Below are 18,765 nucleotides of genomic sequence, written 5' to 3'. Positions count from 1 at the left end.
GTGTCAGGTACTGTGTTATCTACTTTACAAATATTAACCAATCAATAAATTTATTAAATGCCTACAGGCATTGTGCTAAACACCAGGGATACAAAAAGATACAAAAGATAACATCTGCCCTCAAGAAGCTTATAGTCTAATAAGACAACATGTAAACAAGCATCTACAAAGCAAACTATGGCCAGGATAAACAGGAAATATTTTAAAGAGAGGAAGCCCTGGAGTTAAGAGGGATTAGGGAAGGCTTCCTTCAGATGGTAGGATTTTAGTAGGGACTTAAAAGAAGCCAGGGGGGTCAGTAGTTGGAGTAGAAGAGGGAAAGTCTTCCAATAATGGGGAAGAGTCATAGAAAATAGCTGGAGCCTAGAGATGGAGGGTCTTGTTCATGAAATAGTCAGGAGACCAAGTGTTACTGGATCAAAGAGTACATAGTTGAGGAGCAAGATGTAAAAATATTGGAAAGGGGGCTAGATTATGAAGGAAGGGTTTTGAGTGCCCAAGAGAGCATTTTGTATTTGCTCCTGGAGGCAATAGAAAGCCACTGGAGTTTAATGAGTAGGAGGTGACATTATCAGACCTACATTTTTAGAAAATCATTTTAGTGACCCAATGGAGAATGGTTTGGAGTGGGGAGAGACTTGAAGAAGGTGGACCACTAGCAGGTTATTGCAGTAATCAAGGTGTGAGATAATGAGGGTCTGCATTAGAGGGGTGGCAGTGTCAGAGGAGAGAAAGGGGCATATAGGAGAGATGTTGTAAAGGTGAAATGGTCAGGCCTTGGCAACAGCTTGGACAAGAGGGGTGAGAAATAGTCATGAATCCCAGAAGAGCTCTAGGTTGTCAGCTTGAGGGAGTGGGAGGATGGTGCTCCTCCTCTCCTCCCATAGTAATAGGGAAGGTGGGGAGGGGGATGGTTTAGGGAGAAAAATAATGAGTTCTGTTTTGGACATATTGAGTATAAGACATCTACTGGAAATCCAGTTCATGATGTGTGAAAAGCAATTGGAGATGCAAGATCTGCAGAGGTTGAGCTGGAAAGGTAGGTTTGAGAATTATTCTCATAAAGATGGTAATTAAATTCATGAATGCTGATGAGGCCACCAAGTAAAGTAGCATAGAGGGAAAAGACAAAAGTTCTCAGGACAGAACCCTGTAAGGAACTTACAGTTAGAAGGTAGAGAATGTAGCAAGAGATAGAGAAGGAGCTTTAAGATACATAGGAGGAAAACCAGGACAGTGGTATCTGTAAAACCTAGAGATGAGATATTTAGATGCAAAGGACAAAAAAGATATAGAATGTTAATTAGCAATCCCAAGAAATAAGTGCTATTAGTATTATTGCCATTTTACAGTTGAGGAAAATGAGGGAAGTTAAGTGACTTGACCAGGGTCACCTAGCTAGTAAACATCTGAGGTCACTTTTGAACTCAGGTCTTCCTGACTCCAGGCCCTGTACCTTGTTCTAACCATTAGGCCTGTCTTCAAAATGACCACCATAGCATTTTGTAAATGCATGTTTAAATGTCATGCACATAGTATTTCTATCACATTTATGATTTATTATTAAATGTTATGTTCACAATAACTTTTTGGTGGTATCAGCCTGGATAGCCAGATAAAATTTAGTTTTGGTTTTCCAGGGTAGGAGTCTCTGCAGTTAAAAATGTCACCTTCTTGCTTTCCCAAGCTTCCTTCAAGTCTCAGCTAAAATTCCACCTTCTGCAGAAAACCTTTTAAATCCCTCTTAATTTGAGTGGCTTCCCTCTGTTGATCATTCCCAATTTATCCTATATATAGCTTGTTCGTATCTAGCTGTTTGCCTTCCCTACTAAAGTATGTGGTCCTTGACATCTGGGATTGTCTTTTACTTGCTTTCTACTCTCAGTGTTTAACTCAGTGCCTGGCACATAGTAGGTGTTTAACAAACGTTCATTGATTAACTTTCAGAAGAGATGGGACCTTTTGTATATAGAGTAAAAGAAATCTTTTCAACTCAGTTGAATTTCCCTTCCTAATTAAAAACACCTTCTAATACCAGAAAAGTGGCACCTTATGGCTGGCTTATTTGAGAACACAAAGTCACTGCACTTCTGGGGCTTACTTTGGTTTGGAATTTCTGGGCTATTAACAGCCCTATGGAGGAAAGCCTGTTCCATATGTGGTGATATGGAGTTCTCAGGAAACACATACTGGCAAATTGGTACCTAATGCCAATAGCAGGAGGAAGACACTGAAAATTGGGATGAAGAATGCCTATTTGGACTTCCCAGTACCTTTCCTATTTTTGTTTAATCCACTGTAAAAACGGCAGCATGAAAAATAGCAAGGTTCTATTTTTTCACTTACAGTTTTTAAGTACTTCAAATTAATTTTGAGAAGTATTTTTTTTAAAGGAAAGCTAGATTTCTAGGACCAGCAAAAGAGAGGGTAGAGCAAAGAAAAACAGGTGTCTATCAATGTGCATGCTTTTGCCTGGCATAAAACTTGGTTGCTAAAAGATAAATGGATGCACTTTAGGAGACAAATAAATAGGTTTGAAACTTAGGAACTTAAGAAACTTTTTAAAGATTCAAAGAATTTCATGAAACTAATTAAGGTTAGATTTAAAAAAAAAATGCTGGTCTTAAGCTATTCTTAGCAGTGATCTCCAATACAGCTCAGAGCTGCACCTTAATTTTTGTTCTTGTTCAGTCATTTCAGTCGTGTCCAACTTTTTCTTACTCTGTTTGGAGTTTTCTTGGCAAAAATACTGGAGTGTTTTGCCTTTTCCTTCTCCAGCTCATTTTACACATGAGGAAATGGAGGCAAACAAGGTTAAGTGATTTGCTAACTAGAAAGAGTCTTAGGCCAAATTTGAATTCAAATCTTCTTGACTTCAGGCCTCCGGTGCTCTTTCTCCTATGCCACTTAGTTGTCTGGACTTAGGTATAGAGGACATTTTTTTTGGAGTCTCAGACATCTCTAGTTGATTAGTGAGTCACCTTCTGCCTCCTTTCCTTCCATCACTTGCATTTCCTGGAGGTCTGAGAACTAAAATTCTGCTTAAATGGTGGTAGAAACAGTGAACAGGCTCTGATCAGGTTGCAAGTTAAACACATTTTTACTAACAAGATTAGTCCTCTTTCTGCGGGAAAGTCTCTGACATTGCACAGACTACATGGGGGATGAAAAAATCTGTCTACAACGTGACATTAAATAAATAGGCACATACCTTTGAGAGGTTATACTTGCTGATGCTGATGAATATTACTTTTGCCTCTCTTTTTTAGATTGTGCTCTATCACTAACTGTTATGGAATCCGAGGAAAAATGAGTCCAAGAAATTTAAAAATAATAACAAAAAAACACAACTCCATTCTTTGGGAAAGTGCCTTGCCTTAAGACTCTGAGCCTGGGAACCAGTAATCTTTGGTATTATTTCTGGCTCCACTAGTCATAATGTCTGGCTTTATGCTTCTTAGTTTTTTAAAATTTTCAATAATAGTAACAATAGTTAGTATTTATATAGAATTTTAAGATTTGTGAAGGTTTTATTCATTATCTCATTTGATTCTCAAAACAACTTTAGGAGGTGAGTGCTTTATCATCCGCATTTTTCCAATGAGGAAGGACAGAGTGGTTAAGTGGCTTGTACCCTTAATACAGCTAAAATGCATCTGAGGTACCATTCACACTCAAGTCTTCCTAACTTAAGGTCCAGAGTATTAAAACCTACACTACCAAACTGCCTATTTGTTAAAGTGAAATTTCATTCTATTCCAATCCAGTATTTCTCTGGCTGCCAAACGGAAAACATTGTAGACATGGGCAACAGTTTACGGCATGAAGACAGTAAGTGGAGTCTCATGTTTGAGGCTGTTCTTGTGTTTGTCCTTTGTTCTCAAAGACCATGACATCAGGGAATGATGACATGACTTGCAGTTGACTTTGACTGGAGGAAGGGAGGGCTGTGCAAGGTCACCAGACTCACTTTCTCCTCCAGAGCTATCTGGATCCAGTGACCAGATATTCATCAAGAAGACTGGAGATGGCACAGGATGCAATGGCCCTTTTAGGCTAAGGCCTTTTCAGGTTCTCACTTTGAATAAATTAAAACCCATTCAGTTAATAGGCCATTTAAAGGAATGGTTCCTTTAATTAAAAAAAAAAATCAAGCTGGGAGGGGAAGACCCTCAGGGTTGCTGGTCAAAAGAGAAACAGTTACAATTGACATTCACTCTTGAATCAGAAGGGCTCAATAGTAAGTTGGCCAGAGTAGGATTATAGAATGTGTGGAAGATATCACCCTGGAAAGGTAAGAAGGGGCTAGAGTTCGTAAGGGGTCTTAAAATTCAACAGAGCATTTTATATTTGATCTTAGACATAATAGGGAGTCACCAAGTTTAATAAGGTAGAGAGAAGTAACATGGTCAGTTCTACCCTTCAGGAGAATCTCTTTGGTGGATGATTGGAAGATGGACTGGAATGGAGAGAGACTTGAGAAAAGGAGATCCATCAGAAGGCTACCATGATAGTCCTGGTGAGAGGTGTAAAGGGCCTGGACCAGGGTGATGGCTGTGTTCAGGGAAGGAAAAGGAAATGTAAGAGAGATGTTGGGAAGGCGGAATCAACAAGATCTGACAACTGAATATGTGGGGGGAAGAAGGATAAAGAGTAAGGGATGACAGTTACATTAGTGATCCTCTCTTTCAGGGGATGGCCATCCTCCCAGGTACCCAGACTTATACTTATTCACACTTACACTATGAGCACCTTAGAAAATTCATCTCACATCAATAGCCTGAGTACACATTATACTTTCCTAACTTCATCCCTTTGGCTAGTTACTTTTCTCTTTAATTGGCAAACCTTAGCCTTTTTTCTCTGCTTGACTAAATCCTACCCATTTCTCAAGACCCTCCCCTCATAAGATCTTCCCCGAACACTCTAGCTGAAAGTTGGGTTCTTGCCTCTCTACCATTCATTTGACAACGACCCTATTGGTTCTTGACATGTGAGTTGCCATTTTTGTATGAATGCCATGTTTTTTCTCCTCATGTAGGTTGCAAGTTCCTTGAACTTCAAATTCAATTAATAGTCAGATTAAATTTCAGACTAATTAAATTCAGATTAATTAAATTTCAGATGAATAACATCTGTACTATCTCCTTCATGGTGGTATTATAACTAAAACAAGCTGGAAAACTTAAAACACCAATGAGTATATTTATTTGTTTTGACCATATCTGTGATTCTTTGGTAGAGTGACCTGCCCAGGGTCAAACAGCCTATATATAACAATGTGTCAGAATTAAAATCTAAAGAGGGTGAGATGACAGGCAGTAAAAGTAAACCAGGCCACTTCTCAGAAGAGCTGTTTCTCATATGAAGAGTCCATGGACACCTCCTTCCACCTGAGCAGATGACATCCTCTTATCAAATTTCAGCTTCCCTGAGTGCATCATGGCTCTGATTTGAGTTAGATTCTTGGCATCAGTATCTTGGCAGGAGTGCTAGATGCCAGCAATCAAGTAGGGAACAAACTTGTGGATGGACCCTTTATCCTGCATGGCCCCAGATACCCCTTAAGTCACTTTGATTTTGTCTGATTGACTGACATAATAGTTCTGGCTGCTGAGGTTCTTGTCCATGGCATCAAGGGACCCCATCCCCCTGTATTTCTTTATCCAGATCCCCATGGAGAAGAAATATTCACCTTTGGCAGCTGCCAACAGAGAGCCCATCATCACCGTGGAAGCTCCAAGGTTAAGACCTTTGGTGATGTGGCCCACATTTTGGATGCTGCCATTTGCAATGATGGGGATAGAATCCAGAGATTCTTGACTCCAAGTAATGTCTTTATCAACTGTAGCATGATGTCTTCCAAGTGTGTGTGTGCCTGTGTATATGTATTTGTGTGTGTATGTGTATATCTGTATATCTATATCTATCATCTATAGATATGTATATATAAAACAATAAAAGTATTATAAGACATTGTTCCCTGCCCTCATGGAGTATAGGAGTACTATATACACTAGCAGTATAGGAGTATACAGCAGTATAGGAAACAGTGTCTATTCATTTCCATTTCAAATCCATAAATAGTTTCCTTATGATAAATTTTTTCACCATAAGGAGTCCTGTATAAATAGTTAAGAATCCTCCTGGAACAAAACATTCTAAGTGGCACCCTAAGACAAAACCACATGTAAGACTCTTCTAGAGGTTATTTAAGGCCATAGTAGATAGGGGAGAAATACCAAGTCTAAAATCAACCATACAAGAAAAAAAAATAAGGAGGCTGCACTGATTTATATCAATGTCCAAGATGCCAAGTCTTGATTAGATAAAAGAAGCTGGCACTCCTTATCCTTTCCAGGGTTGTTTTTGGGATGTGTCCTTGGAGTACCAACTTGGATCTGCCTAACAGTAAGTGGGGTCGTACTTCCCCATTTGTCGTATGGAAAATGCTTAGTGGTGCCCAGTGTGAAAGGGTTTGCAAAGAAAGAAAACAAAACTGCAAGGTTATTTGGCCTCAATCCACAGGCATTGTGGAAATGCCACCATGGCTGCTCAGAACAGGAAAATGACAAGTAAAATGCCCCCTTAGGGAAACACAAACCAAACCACCAGAACCTAGGCTGTGTAGGAAAGAGACAGCCCCCGCATTTGGATCCTGCCTATCTCTGTGGGGAGAAGAGAACAGAAGGCTCTTCTGATTTCTAGGAACTGTTAACCTTGTGACCTACATTTTTTCAGCCCCCAAACACACAGGAAATTTGAACCCTGGGATTTCTCCTGCTAGCAAAGACATCAAAATTACCTTCCTACAGTCTTTCAGGAGCTGCTTATTTATTTCAGATCCGATTTCTCTCTGAGAGTGCTATTTTAGAGTCTCACTGGGAAGTCAAAGAGGCTAACAATAGTTAGAATAACAGTAAAGATGTTAATATAACTTTGGGGGCAGTTTCTTTTTAAAATGTTGGAGAAACATTCTTTTTCTTTTCTATATTTGCCAGAAAGTTCTGAAGGTATAAGCATCATTAAAATTGAGGAAATATATACATATGTACATACATATTACTTATGTGTATATACACATACATTTACATATTTATAAATAGACAAGTAGGTATTTATTCATTAAGTTACTCAAGGTGAAAATACAAGAATGATAGATTTAGGATGAGGAAGTCAGTTCCCTGAATCTCACACAAGCTGTGAATCTCCATCTTCTCTCCCTGCATGTTCCAGGAAATACTCTTTATAGGGCACATAAAAACCCTCTGGTAAAATGACTCAGTGCTAAGAAGATTCTGTTGCCTTTCCTTCTCCAGAAATAGTCACCCAAATGAACCACTGTCATGTCAAATTCAACATGTCTAAAACTGCACACAATGACACACAGCACCATGATGCTGATGATACAGTGATCATTAAGAAGGAGAATTCAGAGCTTTTGGAGTAGATTTGGTGAGAAGGCAGGATGATATGAGCCAGCATGGCTGAATTCCAAGAACTTCAGAGATGCGTTAGGACTGTGCAATTAACAGAGTCAGATAAAAATTGAGTGCTAAAAGATATAACTTTGTTGAATCATTATGATTTGCAATAGTTTCATTTCTCATAGATTATAGAGCTGGAAAGGCCCTTAGAGATACATTTTAGTTCAACCTCCTTACTTTGTAGATGAGAAACTGAGGCCTGGAAAAACCAAGTCACTTGTCTGAGGTCCCACAGTTGGGTAATAGCAAAGATACATTTGTACTTAGTTCTCTAATTCCAAATTCACCCATCTTTCTACTATATCCAGGAGTCAATGTCTTTGTTAATTTTATTGATGGGAAAGCTGAGGGAAGAGTTTTGCCTGAGCTACAGAGAGATCTTTATGGAGATTTTGGGCAGAGCTCCTTGTGAAGATGAAAGGGCCAGAAATCACATTTGAGAAGGAATGATTTTCTTACTGCTAGCAATACTTCAATGAAGTTGTGCTGAGAAGGGGCCCACAGGCTTCACTAGACGGTCTTTGGTCCTCTTCAAAAAATGAAGGATGAACAATGATCTTACTCATAAGCCCTTATCATCTCATTCAAGTCTTTTGTATGTTTTCCTACATATCCTCCCACAGAGGATCCACTTAGCTTTTTCCCTATGCCTCAGTTTCCTTATTTGTAAAATGAATGGTAAAATCAAACTCTATGACTTCTAAGTACCTTCTAGCTCTAAATGCATAATCTCATATGATTGCTGTTATTTCTCAATGTCTCTTCTGTGTGAATATAAAAAGTAAAAGCCCAACTCAAGATTCTTAAAATGAACAAGAAAAAACCAACAACAGATTGTTTCTAAGAATAATTTAAGAAATAGGAGATGTAATATATTTTTATTAAATCTGGTCATTTTAGGGAAGAAAAACTCACAAATCAGTTATGCTTACAATTCTATCACTAATGGATGTCATGAGTTAGGTTAAGACTCTATGCCTCATTGATGGGTCAATAAGTGAAGATGCTGACTTTTCCTATGACACAAAATACAAGATATCTGAAATTCAGAAATAATTAAAAATTACTAATACCTCATTATCTGATAGGTCAGTTCCTTTTCCTATTGTACACATCTGGGATGATACACTTATGCCCTGCTTCTTGCAGGAAAAATCATTTTCATTAATAAGCTACCACCTACTTATACTTGATATGAATCCCTTTTCCCCACCCCTTTAGTCATTCATAATTCTGGGTTATGGAGAGGAAATGAATATGTAGCTAGAGAAAGGGATGAGTCAGAACTGAAGGTAGCAAAATTGTTGCACTCTTCACTTGTGAAAAACTCTGAAATCTATACCAGAGGTTCTTAACCTTTTTTTCATGTTGTGAGCCCCTTTGGTAGTCTAGTGAAGCCTGTGGGCCCCTTCTCAGAATAAGGTTTTTAAGTACATAAAATAAAATATACAGAATTGCAAAGGAAACCAATTGTATTGAAATACAGATGTCAATATATCTATATATCTTTCTATATATATTTTTTAAGTTCGCAGAACCAGGTTAAGAATCTCTGATTAGAAGACTTTTAAGATATTAGATTGATCCTGAAAAGAGAACTTACAGAGGACATAGACAAAAGTTATGCAATATGAGAAGGCATGAATGAGTGTCAATCTGCCCTGTTATAAGAAATATACCAAATCTGAAGTTTTCAAATATAGTATATATTAAAGATAATAAGGAATGTGGATTAGTGGGTAAAGAAAACTGATCTTTGTGTCAGGGAGATCTGGAATTGAAACCTACGAGATATATGACAATAGGCAAGTCATGTAAATCCTTGGTATTCCCAAACAAATCTTTAAAATTTTTTGTTTTTGACAAGTAAAAAATGGTGGAAGAGTTTCTCTGCCAGGAGTTCCAACAAAATCAAAGAAATCTCAGGATAGTAGAGGGTACTTCCTCCACCATTGCAAATTGCAAGCCATTTACAATTTAGTAAAATGTCTAAGATCTACTGGGGCCAGAAATGTCATTGTCCTGCTACCAAAACAGAGGTGAACCTTTCCAAATTTAGCTAGGCTAATCATTAGATGACATACACTTCATCCTTGGGTCTGTATTTGAAGTCTTTCCAGGCTGGTAAAATTGACTGAAACTTGCAGTCTGCAAGCATAGCCTTTGAGAGCTAAGGGATAAATACCACAATGCTAAGCTGAGGCATAGAATGTTAGAGGCCAAAAGAGGGTAAAAGAAATAAATGCTCAGACTTGACAGTAAAAGTGTAAACAGTTCTCTAATGAATTTGCTAACTGTTTTTCCCCATTGCAGGCTTTTTGTTCTTTATCCATGACAGCTGTTATGAGCAAGAGTGGCACACTCCGTACCACTTGGCATGAAGACATTAAATAATACAAAGTGCATTTTTTCTTACTTGTGTTATATTTGAAACTATTTGCTACCATAATGAAACGATAAAAAGAGAACAGCAGAAATCATGAATTAACAATTGAAACTCAACTTCCACATGTGGAAACATCTGTTCAAATTGTGGCAAGAACCTATTGGTCCCAGATTGGCCTTACTTTTCATTTCAGAAAACACAAATCTTTCATAGAAAATAAAATCATCCTTGCTTTTGAAGGACTGCTCATCATCTTCATTGTCACGCCAACCAAATAAACAGTCTTAATCACTTTAGCTAAAAAGAGTACAAAGAGAGATTTTTCCATTTTTCAATCCTATTCAATTCAACAAGCATTTAAACATCTACCATGTGCCAAACACCGTGTTAGGTGCTAGAAGTACAGAGAAAACCAAAATAGCCTCTAGGAACTTACATTCTACTGAGAAGGGAATGAGATGAATACAGATAACTAAATACACAACACAATTCAAGGGGAGTGAAGGAAGAAATAATAACTGAAAATTAGGAAAGTCCCTTGATAAACAATATCACTTGAGATAAATCTGAAAGGGAATGGTTCTAAGGATGAGTAAAATTCATACACAAAGCTATCCAGCAGTGGAGCTCAGTAGACCAAAGACTCTCAGCCCAGAGAAGAGCCAAGGTATGCTGCTAAACCTGCCTTTTCTATTGCCTCTGGGGCAAGAGATTACAAGAAGAAGAAGGAAAGAGAGTATAATATCTTTAGATACAATGTGTCAAGAAGGAAACCTTAAATAATGAATATAAATAAACTCAGGACTATGTCTTAGGCAGATTTGAAAGCATTTAACAATAGTGTATGATTCTTCCAAGTTTCTGTATAAGGCAATGGGAAAACTAAGGTATAGGTTGGTGAGTGGTTCTTTGTTTCCCAGTAAGCCAAGATCAGAGCTGGGTATAAATGAAAGAAGGACCATATAAATAAAACCCCCAAGGATAATGATGTTCATGCCATATATAGCCACTGACCTTTGCTTTCTTCTCTATAATCACCAGAGGGGAGAACTAGGACCAGTGTATGCAAGTTATGGGAAGGCAGATTTTTACTAAGATAAGAAAGGATTCCTGAGCACTTAGAGCTGTCCCTGCCTTTTGAGGGTCAAGTTCACTAGGAGTGTTTGGTCAGAAGCTAGCTGGAGGGTGTATCTTTTTTATTAATAGAAAAAGATGAATACATCCATCTTTTGCAAAAAGAAAGTTCTAATCCCATTTTCCATATGTGACACATATGTTTCTAAGTTTTTGGGGCCAGAAACAACTTATGGCAGGCCATGACTTCAGAATGCTCATTCTATTTATTTTATTCTTCCTTATGTTGTACCAACTGAAGGGAAGATGAACTGTTTGATTACTTCTGTGGGCCAGTGAAATTTGGAGTACCCATCCCCAAGTCTAAAACATTTAAGAACTGTCTAGTCTCCCAGAGGGATAGACAGGGACACTTTGCATGTGGAATCTGGCACTTAACTACTTTGGAGGCATGGAGATGAGCAAAACTCACATACAAAGCTATCAGACATCAGATCTCAGTGGACACAAGATTCCCAATCCAGAGAAAAGGCAAACTATGTTGCGTTCTAAACTTGGCTGTTCTATTGCCTCTGGGGACAACCTTTGGTGATTCATTCCTCTCTCTGTACTGCCCTCAATCTTTAGTCTGCTGGAAGGGACCTCAGAGAACATCCAGGACAAACTTCTTCATTTTAAATATGAGGAGATTGGGCCTCAGGAGGATTAAGTGACTTGTGTATGGTCATAGAGAAAGTAAGCATCAGAGATGGCATTGGAACCCAAACCTTTTGATTCTATAACCTGTGCTCTTTCTACTGCACTATTTTTCTCCCCAGTACCCTCCTGCCCTTTCCTCATTGGTGAATACTAGGCAAAGAAGTCCTTATAAACAATAGAAATACTGTTAAGCCATAGAGCCAGATATGGGAGCAATAAAACATAATGTCATTAGCAGAAAAAGCACAAAAAAGAGAACTGAGACCTAAGGTTGCTATTCAAAGACTCCCCAGCATGAGGGGAACAAAAAGCATATTTATAACATAATGCCTAGCACAGAGTGATTGCTTATTATGCATTTATTAGTTTGAATAATGAAAGGGTCAAAAAGAGTCTCTTGACATGGAGCTATCTGGTGCCATTCTGAATCCACCAGAAGACTTAGAATTCTACAATCCATACAAAGAGACCAGAAAGGAAAGAAGACACAGAAAGGGAAAGGTCATGGGCTTCTACATCATAGACTTATTTAGAGCTGGAAGGAAAACTTAGAGGTCATTTGATCCAACTCCCTCATTTTATAGCTGGAGAAAGGAAGTTAAGTCACCTTCCCAGGGTCATGCCACTAGTAAGCAAGGAAAGGTAAGCTAGGGCTACTGAACTTTCCTGCATGGGCATGGTTGTCCCAACTGCAGCACACTCCCCAAAAGGCAGCTGACCAAACACTAGTGCTCAGATGTAAATCTAAATTTGCCTCCAAGTAGAGGGATCAATAAATCCCGAAGAGGGGAAGCTCAGCCCCATGGCATAGCCATTGTTGGAGGCCATTTCTATTACCTCCACATTGGCTTGCCAGAGCATACTTCTAATTAGCAGTTAAAGAAGCAGAAGCAGAAGCAGAGGGACCAGCAGCAACTTTTTCTCTGTGGAGTTCTCCTAGGGAGGAAGCTGATACATCAGTACAAAGGCAGGAGAGATATGGAAGCAAAGCCTAACGCTTAAGCCTTTGGAACTGTCTCTTCAAGGCAAATCCAGACATTCTGTGGGGAACTGGTTGGGGGTTGGGGAAAGAGAGAATTATCCCTATTAATTAAAGGATTCAGTACAGGCCACATTAAGCTTAAAGATACTAAGTCCAGGCAGCCTGTTTTGTTCCAAACATCAAGGTGATCCGGCTCATAAAAAGGGAGGGGTCCAAAGCTATTTGAAATTTTTTAATGGAACAAGCCCATTAGGTTAGGCATTCTACCAGTCATGGTGGAACAGCATACCTCAGCACCAGAGACATGGAACATGTTCCCCTTCCCCAGTCTATCAGATAAAAGCAGAATCCTATCAGAACCAAAAAGCTCTAAGACAAGGGGTTTGTAAATCCTTGGAGAGAGAGGGGATGTTTGTAAAACTGTTTAAACATTTTTGACAGCTGTATTTCAGTATGATTGGTTTCCTTTGTAATCCTATGTGGTTTTTTTTTACGCATTTTAAAACATTCTGAGAAGGGCTACACTTCACAAGGTGTCCCTGATACAAAAGAGACAATTACTTCTGCTCTAAGGTTCTCTGAGCTGATGTCAGTGGATGTATCCTGTAACCCAGCCCCCTTTTAAAGTCCTTATTGTCAAATAGTCTCAAAAACACCTGGGTTAACCAAGCTTCCTTTCCCCTTTCCTTTCTAGGTGAAGCCCATGGGGTAAATGTCCCTTTTCACAGGTTTCTTTTTAAATGAGAGAGAGGAAGGACCCTTCCCAAATTCAGGGCTCTTCAACCCTGCCTTCTTGTTCTAAGGACTCAAGAAGACATCAAGAACCTCCCCACCTCTGTTTTGCTTCCTCCTCCACCCCCTAGGGATAGGGCTTGAGCCAGTGATTTCATTGATACAGAGAACTCCCAAGTGAGGGAGCTTTTGCCATTGCAGGTTGGCACCTTCTTTCTAACTCATTGTCTAGGAGAGTTACCTAAGACCCTATGAATTTAGTTCAGTGACTTGGTCAGGGTCACATTACCAGGTTGTGTCCGAAGCAGGACTGAAGCAGGATTTGGCTCTAAGACCAGTGATGCCATACTGACTGGATACCTCATAGACTTGAAAAAAGTAATAGCTCTAGCAATGCTCATAACTGTTTTCCTCTCTTCTCCTCTCCCTTCCTCTTCTTCCCTCTTCTCTTCTCTTCTCGCTCCCTCCTTCTCTCTCTGTCTCTCCCCAACCCCCCACTTCCCCCCCCCCCCCATCTCCTGATGTTAAGAAGTTTTAGAAGACAGACAAATCCCACCTGGTAAACAGCCCTGGAGATGCACCATGGTTTCAACATCAGCTGCAAGACTCGAAGATTTCCAGCTCGGCAGGTCCTTAGTGCCCGGGCAGTCAGGTTCCACACCAGGCTGTCCCAGCTATATGAAAGGTCTTCAAAACTAAAGAGTACAGCAGCCATGCCAGCTATGTGCCCGGTTGTACCCCTCTCTGATCTAAAGCAGCAAACCAGATGACTGGACTTCTTAGGAACCACAAGGTTCAAATGTCACTGTGTTTTAATGAAAAAAGAAAAAAAATGCAGCCAAAATAAACTTTGCTCCTTTTTCCTTAACCTTTTAACCCTCCTCCTCCCTACTACCACTAGTCTTCAGGGACTGCTTTCCCTCAGGGCTTGTGGAATGACTTCTTAAATCAAGATGCTTTTCTTCTACCCCTGGGAATTACCAGGGACAAGGTGAAAATATCCTCCTCTAGTAAGTAGATAGTCACACATCCCTCCCTTGTGGAAGACTGATGCTTACTTTCAAGCTGCCTTCTCAGCTGGCCAGTGCAGAACCCAAAAAAGAACTAAAATTCAAAGCCATCACTAAGTTTTCAAAGTGCTGGGATTCTTTCCAAGGGGAGAAAGCGGAGGGGAAGAAAGAAAAAAAAACTGCTGTCTCTCTTTGCCAACATTCCCAAGACATTCCATGTCTTTACTTAACCCTTTCAAATTCAGCAACCTAAGGCTGTTTTGCATGGACAAAATCATGTTTAAATTATGAGAAAATCAGTCTCCCTCCCAGTCTCCAGCCTCAGAAGGCACCATGTGTGATTTAGCAAAAACAGAAGTATATTCTTTGGATATTTTGCAAGTTTGGATTAGTATGGAAGGAACCTAAAGAAATGTTATTGAAAGACTAAAGCTCAGAGTTTTAGAGGAGGTGCGAAAAGGTGGGAGAGGCATCATAGACCATCGTCTCCATTACAGGCTGTTTTCAGACAAGGCTTTTCACTATTTGGGAGGATAAGATAGCCATATGTGGAATACATCCATGAAAGAAAACTCAGTAAAACTCTTGGCTCTGTGATGCTAAGCATATGGTAGTTGTTTGTGATTACAATTACAGGTCATTTTATATGGTTTTTACCAAGCTTCAGAAGTGCTGCATCCAAGTCCTATGTATTAGAACTTTGATCTATGGGGAATGGAAACTTTATTCCACAATATGTAGCAATAATAAAAAAAAAAATCCACTCTTTCTGCTAGTGGGCTACCTAGCTTGGGATATAAAAAGGGGGGATGCCCGAAAGACCAAACAATAAACCATATCCTGAAAAAAAAAAAGAAATGGAGAGGGGTTAATTGCTTCTTCATGCATTCATTTTGAATATGGTGTCATAAAAAACCCATCATGTTTTCCTTAGTCTGCTTATGAGACATAATTTAGCCTTCTGCATATTCTTTGTTCTATCTCTGAGTCTCAGACTTCACATAAAATTCTCAAGGGGAGATGCTATCATATCAATGACATTCCATGATTATGAATGGAGGGAATATAGAAAAAACACTGGCTTAGGAAATAGAAGTTCCAGGTTCAAATCCTTCTTCGGACACTTTGCTAACTATGTGACTTTGGGCAATTAACTTAGTTCCCCTGGGTTTCAGTTTCGTTGTTGTTCAGTTGCGTCCAACTCTTCACGATCTCATGTGGGGTTTTCTTGGCAAAGATACTGGAGTAGTTTGCCATTTCCTTCTCCAACTCATTTTACAGATGAGGAAATAAATGCAAACTGGGTTAAGTGACTTGCCCAGCATCACACAGCTTGTGTTTGAAGCTAGATTCAAACTCAGGAAGATGAGAATTCCCAACTCCAGGCCCAGTGCCCTCTACACTGTGCCACCCAGCTGCCCTCAATTTACTCATCTATAAAATGAGATGGTTGGACTATATGGACTCCAAGGTCTGTTACAACTTTAGATTGATGATCCTCATGTGCCATTATGAAATCATGGGTACGATTTTAAAACAATGTCCCTCTAACTAATGTCTTTCTTCCCATGATGATGTTTTTACACTTTCTGTGTTCTTCTACAAGAAATGAATGTTATTTCCACCATAAAACCCATTTTAGAGAGTTGCATTATTTAGCTATAAAACACTGACCCAAAGCTAAAACCATGTTGGGCCTCAGCATTATACACTGTACTAGTTCCCTGATACCCTTTGTGGATTCATTTTAGTTTTAAAAAGAAAAACAAATGTATACATATATTTTAGTTATTTACAGTTTCCCCATAAACTCAAAGACTTTTTCAGACAAACTTTTTTTTATGCCAAAGCAAACAAAAACCCTCCTAAAAACACAATATGGAAAAAGATGGGTCCGTTAACATTAGTTAACTGCTTTGGTATTTTCAAGGAAAAACAAAGAGATGAGATATGCAGTTAACTACTGTATGTGTGCCTTGAGCTCATTCCATACATGCTCTAGAGAATTTTGGCTATGAACCAGAGTCCTATCAGAAGCATGTAATTATGGGACAGACAGAGATGTTGCTAAAGGAGATGTTTCACTCTATTGATTAAATAATATGACTTTCAAAAAAAGCCAATTTCAATATGTATTTAGTTGATAGACTGGAACAGGAGTTCCTTTAAGTTGAAAGGTGCCTTAATACATTTTTTAAAAAATTTGAATACAAAATGAATTTATTTCTTAGGACAAAAGAACTTGTTCAAACTCAGTTGGAATCTGCATGACTTGCAGAATGGGAAAGCTCTTTAACGGGATTCTTTGTGTAGTCTTAAATTTGAAGTTCCTAAGAGGGGTCCTCTCTGATTGTATTTCTGGAAATCTGACATGCTCCCATGGATATGCATGGTGAGAATGGCTTTACATCCATGCCAAAGACACTGTCCCATTCTCCAGGGCAAAGTCAGGACCCCTGAATTCCTTCCTCTGCTATAGATCCATATAAAGGTGATTTACTGACATAGGTTTTCATAGGGCAATTTAAGAGAGAGCTAGCTGCTTGACCAGGATAGGCATATAAACAATAATAATTTGTACTTATAGAAAGCTTTCTAATTCTCCTCACATTTCACAGGCTATATTTCATTTAATCTCTGCAACCTGGTGAACAAGGAAGAAAGAAAAGAATGAAGGAAAGAGGAAGGGAAGGAGAGAGAGGAGCTAGAAGGAGGAAGGAAGAAAACAAAGGAAGGGAGGAAGGGAAGGAGGAAAAGTAGAAAGGAGAGAAATAAGCATTTATCAAGCAGCTACTACATGTCAGGCACTGTGATAAGCACTTTACAAGTATTTCCTTCAATTCTCACAATAACCCTGGGAGTAGGTAAAGAGTGGGCAACCTGTAGCCTCAAGGCCACATGTGGCCCTCTACATCCTCAAGTGTGGCCCTTTGATGGAATCCAAACTTCACAGAACACATTCCCTTAATAAAAGAATTTGTTCTGTAAAACTTGGACTCAGTCAAAAGGTAGCACCCAAGGACCTAGAAGGCCACCAATGGCCTCAAGGCCACAGGGTCCCCACCCCTGAGTTAGGTACTATTATTTTTCTCACTTCATAGTTGAGGAAACTGAGGCAAACAGAGATTAAGTGACTTGCTCAAGGTCATACAGCTAGTAAGCACTGGAGGCTTAATTTGGTAGGCATGAGTCCCTAACTTGTGGGCTGGGTGTGCTAACAACCAGTTCTCATTACCATTGATTCTTCCTATTCCCCTTAAACTTGAAACTAATGTAAACCTGTGTTCTCTATGCATATCTATGATAAAGAGGTTAGGTGACATGTCCAAGCTAACAAAGTTAGTTGTGATTGACCTAAGACAAGGACTTGGGGGTCTTACTCCAAGTCCAGTGCTCTTTGGGCACAATAGAGACTTGGTTTCTGCCTCTCTAAACCTAAACACCTTTCGAGCTGAAAACATCTTTTACTGTCTCCATCCTTTCCTCATCACACTTGGAAGATCAAATTTTATAAGCCATCTACCTATTCAGAAACTGAAGGATAGAATATGGAAGGAAGGATATAGCCTAAAGCAAACCAAGGTAACCAAGAGACAGGGCTTGTGCCAATTAACAGAATGTCACACAGAAGCTGGAGGTAAAGCCCTCTTCTTCAAGGGGAGTGTTGTCCAGTGACTGAAATTGAAATACTTTTAATCAAAACTCAAGAACACAAGAACTGAGCCAATTAGTTAACTCATTCAACACCCACTCTATGCACTGGAAAGATATACAGGGAAATAGATTCACAGATTTAGAGAGAGAAAGGGCTTTAGAAGTCAGAATGTCCAACTCTGGCAATTAACAGGTGAGGAAACTGAGGCCCATTGGGGGTAAATGACTTGCTGATGGTCACACAGGTACTGACGGGGTCCTAATTTGAATCTGCCTTCTAATTCCCATCCAACAGTCTTTTCCTTACACCATATCTTCTCCAAGTATGTTCTGTTGACCCCTGAGGGTCTCTGAGACTCTTTCAAGGGGTCCATAAGGTCAAAATAACTTTTGTAATAACACTAGGACATTATGTGCTTATTAAAATACTACTTGCTTTTCCAATTATATAACTGTGTGAGGCCAGATTTTCTTTATAAACTTCAACCAAAACAACATATCTCAACAGACTGAATGCAGAAATATACATGAGAATTCAGCTGTCTTCTATTAAGGGAGACATTAAAGAGATTTACAAAAATATGTCAAATAATGCCACTCTTCTCACTAATTTTTTTTTTTTTGGAAAAGTTCTTTTCCATAAAACATGTTATTTACATAAAAATATAATGGATTTATTGTTATTTAAAAATAGATATTTTCAAAATGTATAAGTTTTAATTTTTCATATGGTATATGTCA

At 39.1% G+C, this 18,765-nt stretch overlaps 1 protein-coding gene across 6 annotated transcripts in view; it reads right to left on the bottom strand.

Annotated features, from left to right (window-relative positions):
* FRMD4A (FERM domain containing 4A) overlaps positions 1–18,765 on the bottom strand; it is a 547,164-nt gene that overhangs the window by 344,013 nt on the left and 184,386 nt on the right. Inside the window, exon 1 of one of the 6 annotated variants that reach the window (XM_072653266.1) lies at positions 13,917–16,838. The exons of 4 other annotated variants lie outside the window; for them this stretch is intronic. In XM_072653266.1, the coding sequence (XP_072509367.1) occupies positions 13,917–14,075 (159 nt within the window). In that variant the 5' untranslated portion in view covers positions 14,076–16,838. Of the gene's footprint in view, positions 1–13,916; positions 16,839–18,765 lie in introns of those variants that run through there. One more of the 6 variants, XM_072653265.1, reaches the window with a different exon arrangement.

The sequence above is a fragment of the Notamacropus eugenii genome, chromosome 3 (genome assembly GCF_028372415.1).
Source record: "Notamacropus eugenii isolate mMacEug1 chromosome 3, mMacEug1.pri_v2, whole genome shotgun sequence".
NCBI classification, from domain to species: domain Eukaryota; kingdom Metazoa; phylum Chordata; class Mammalia; order Diprotodontia; family Macropodidae; genus Notamacropus; species Notamacropus eugenii.
Note: the sequence above shows the minus strand (reverse complement) of the source record. Positions and strands in the feature narration are given on the sequence as shown.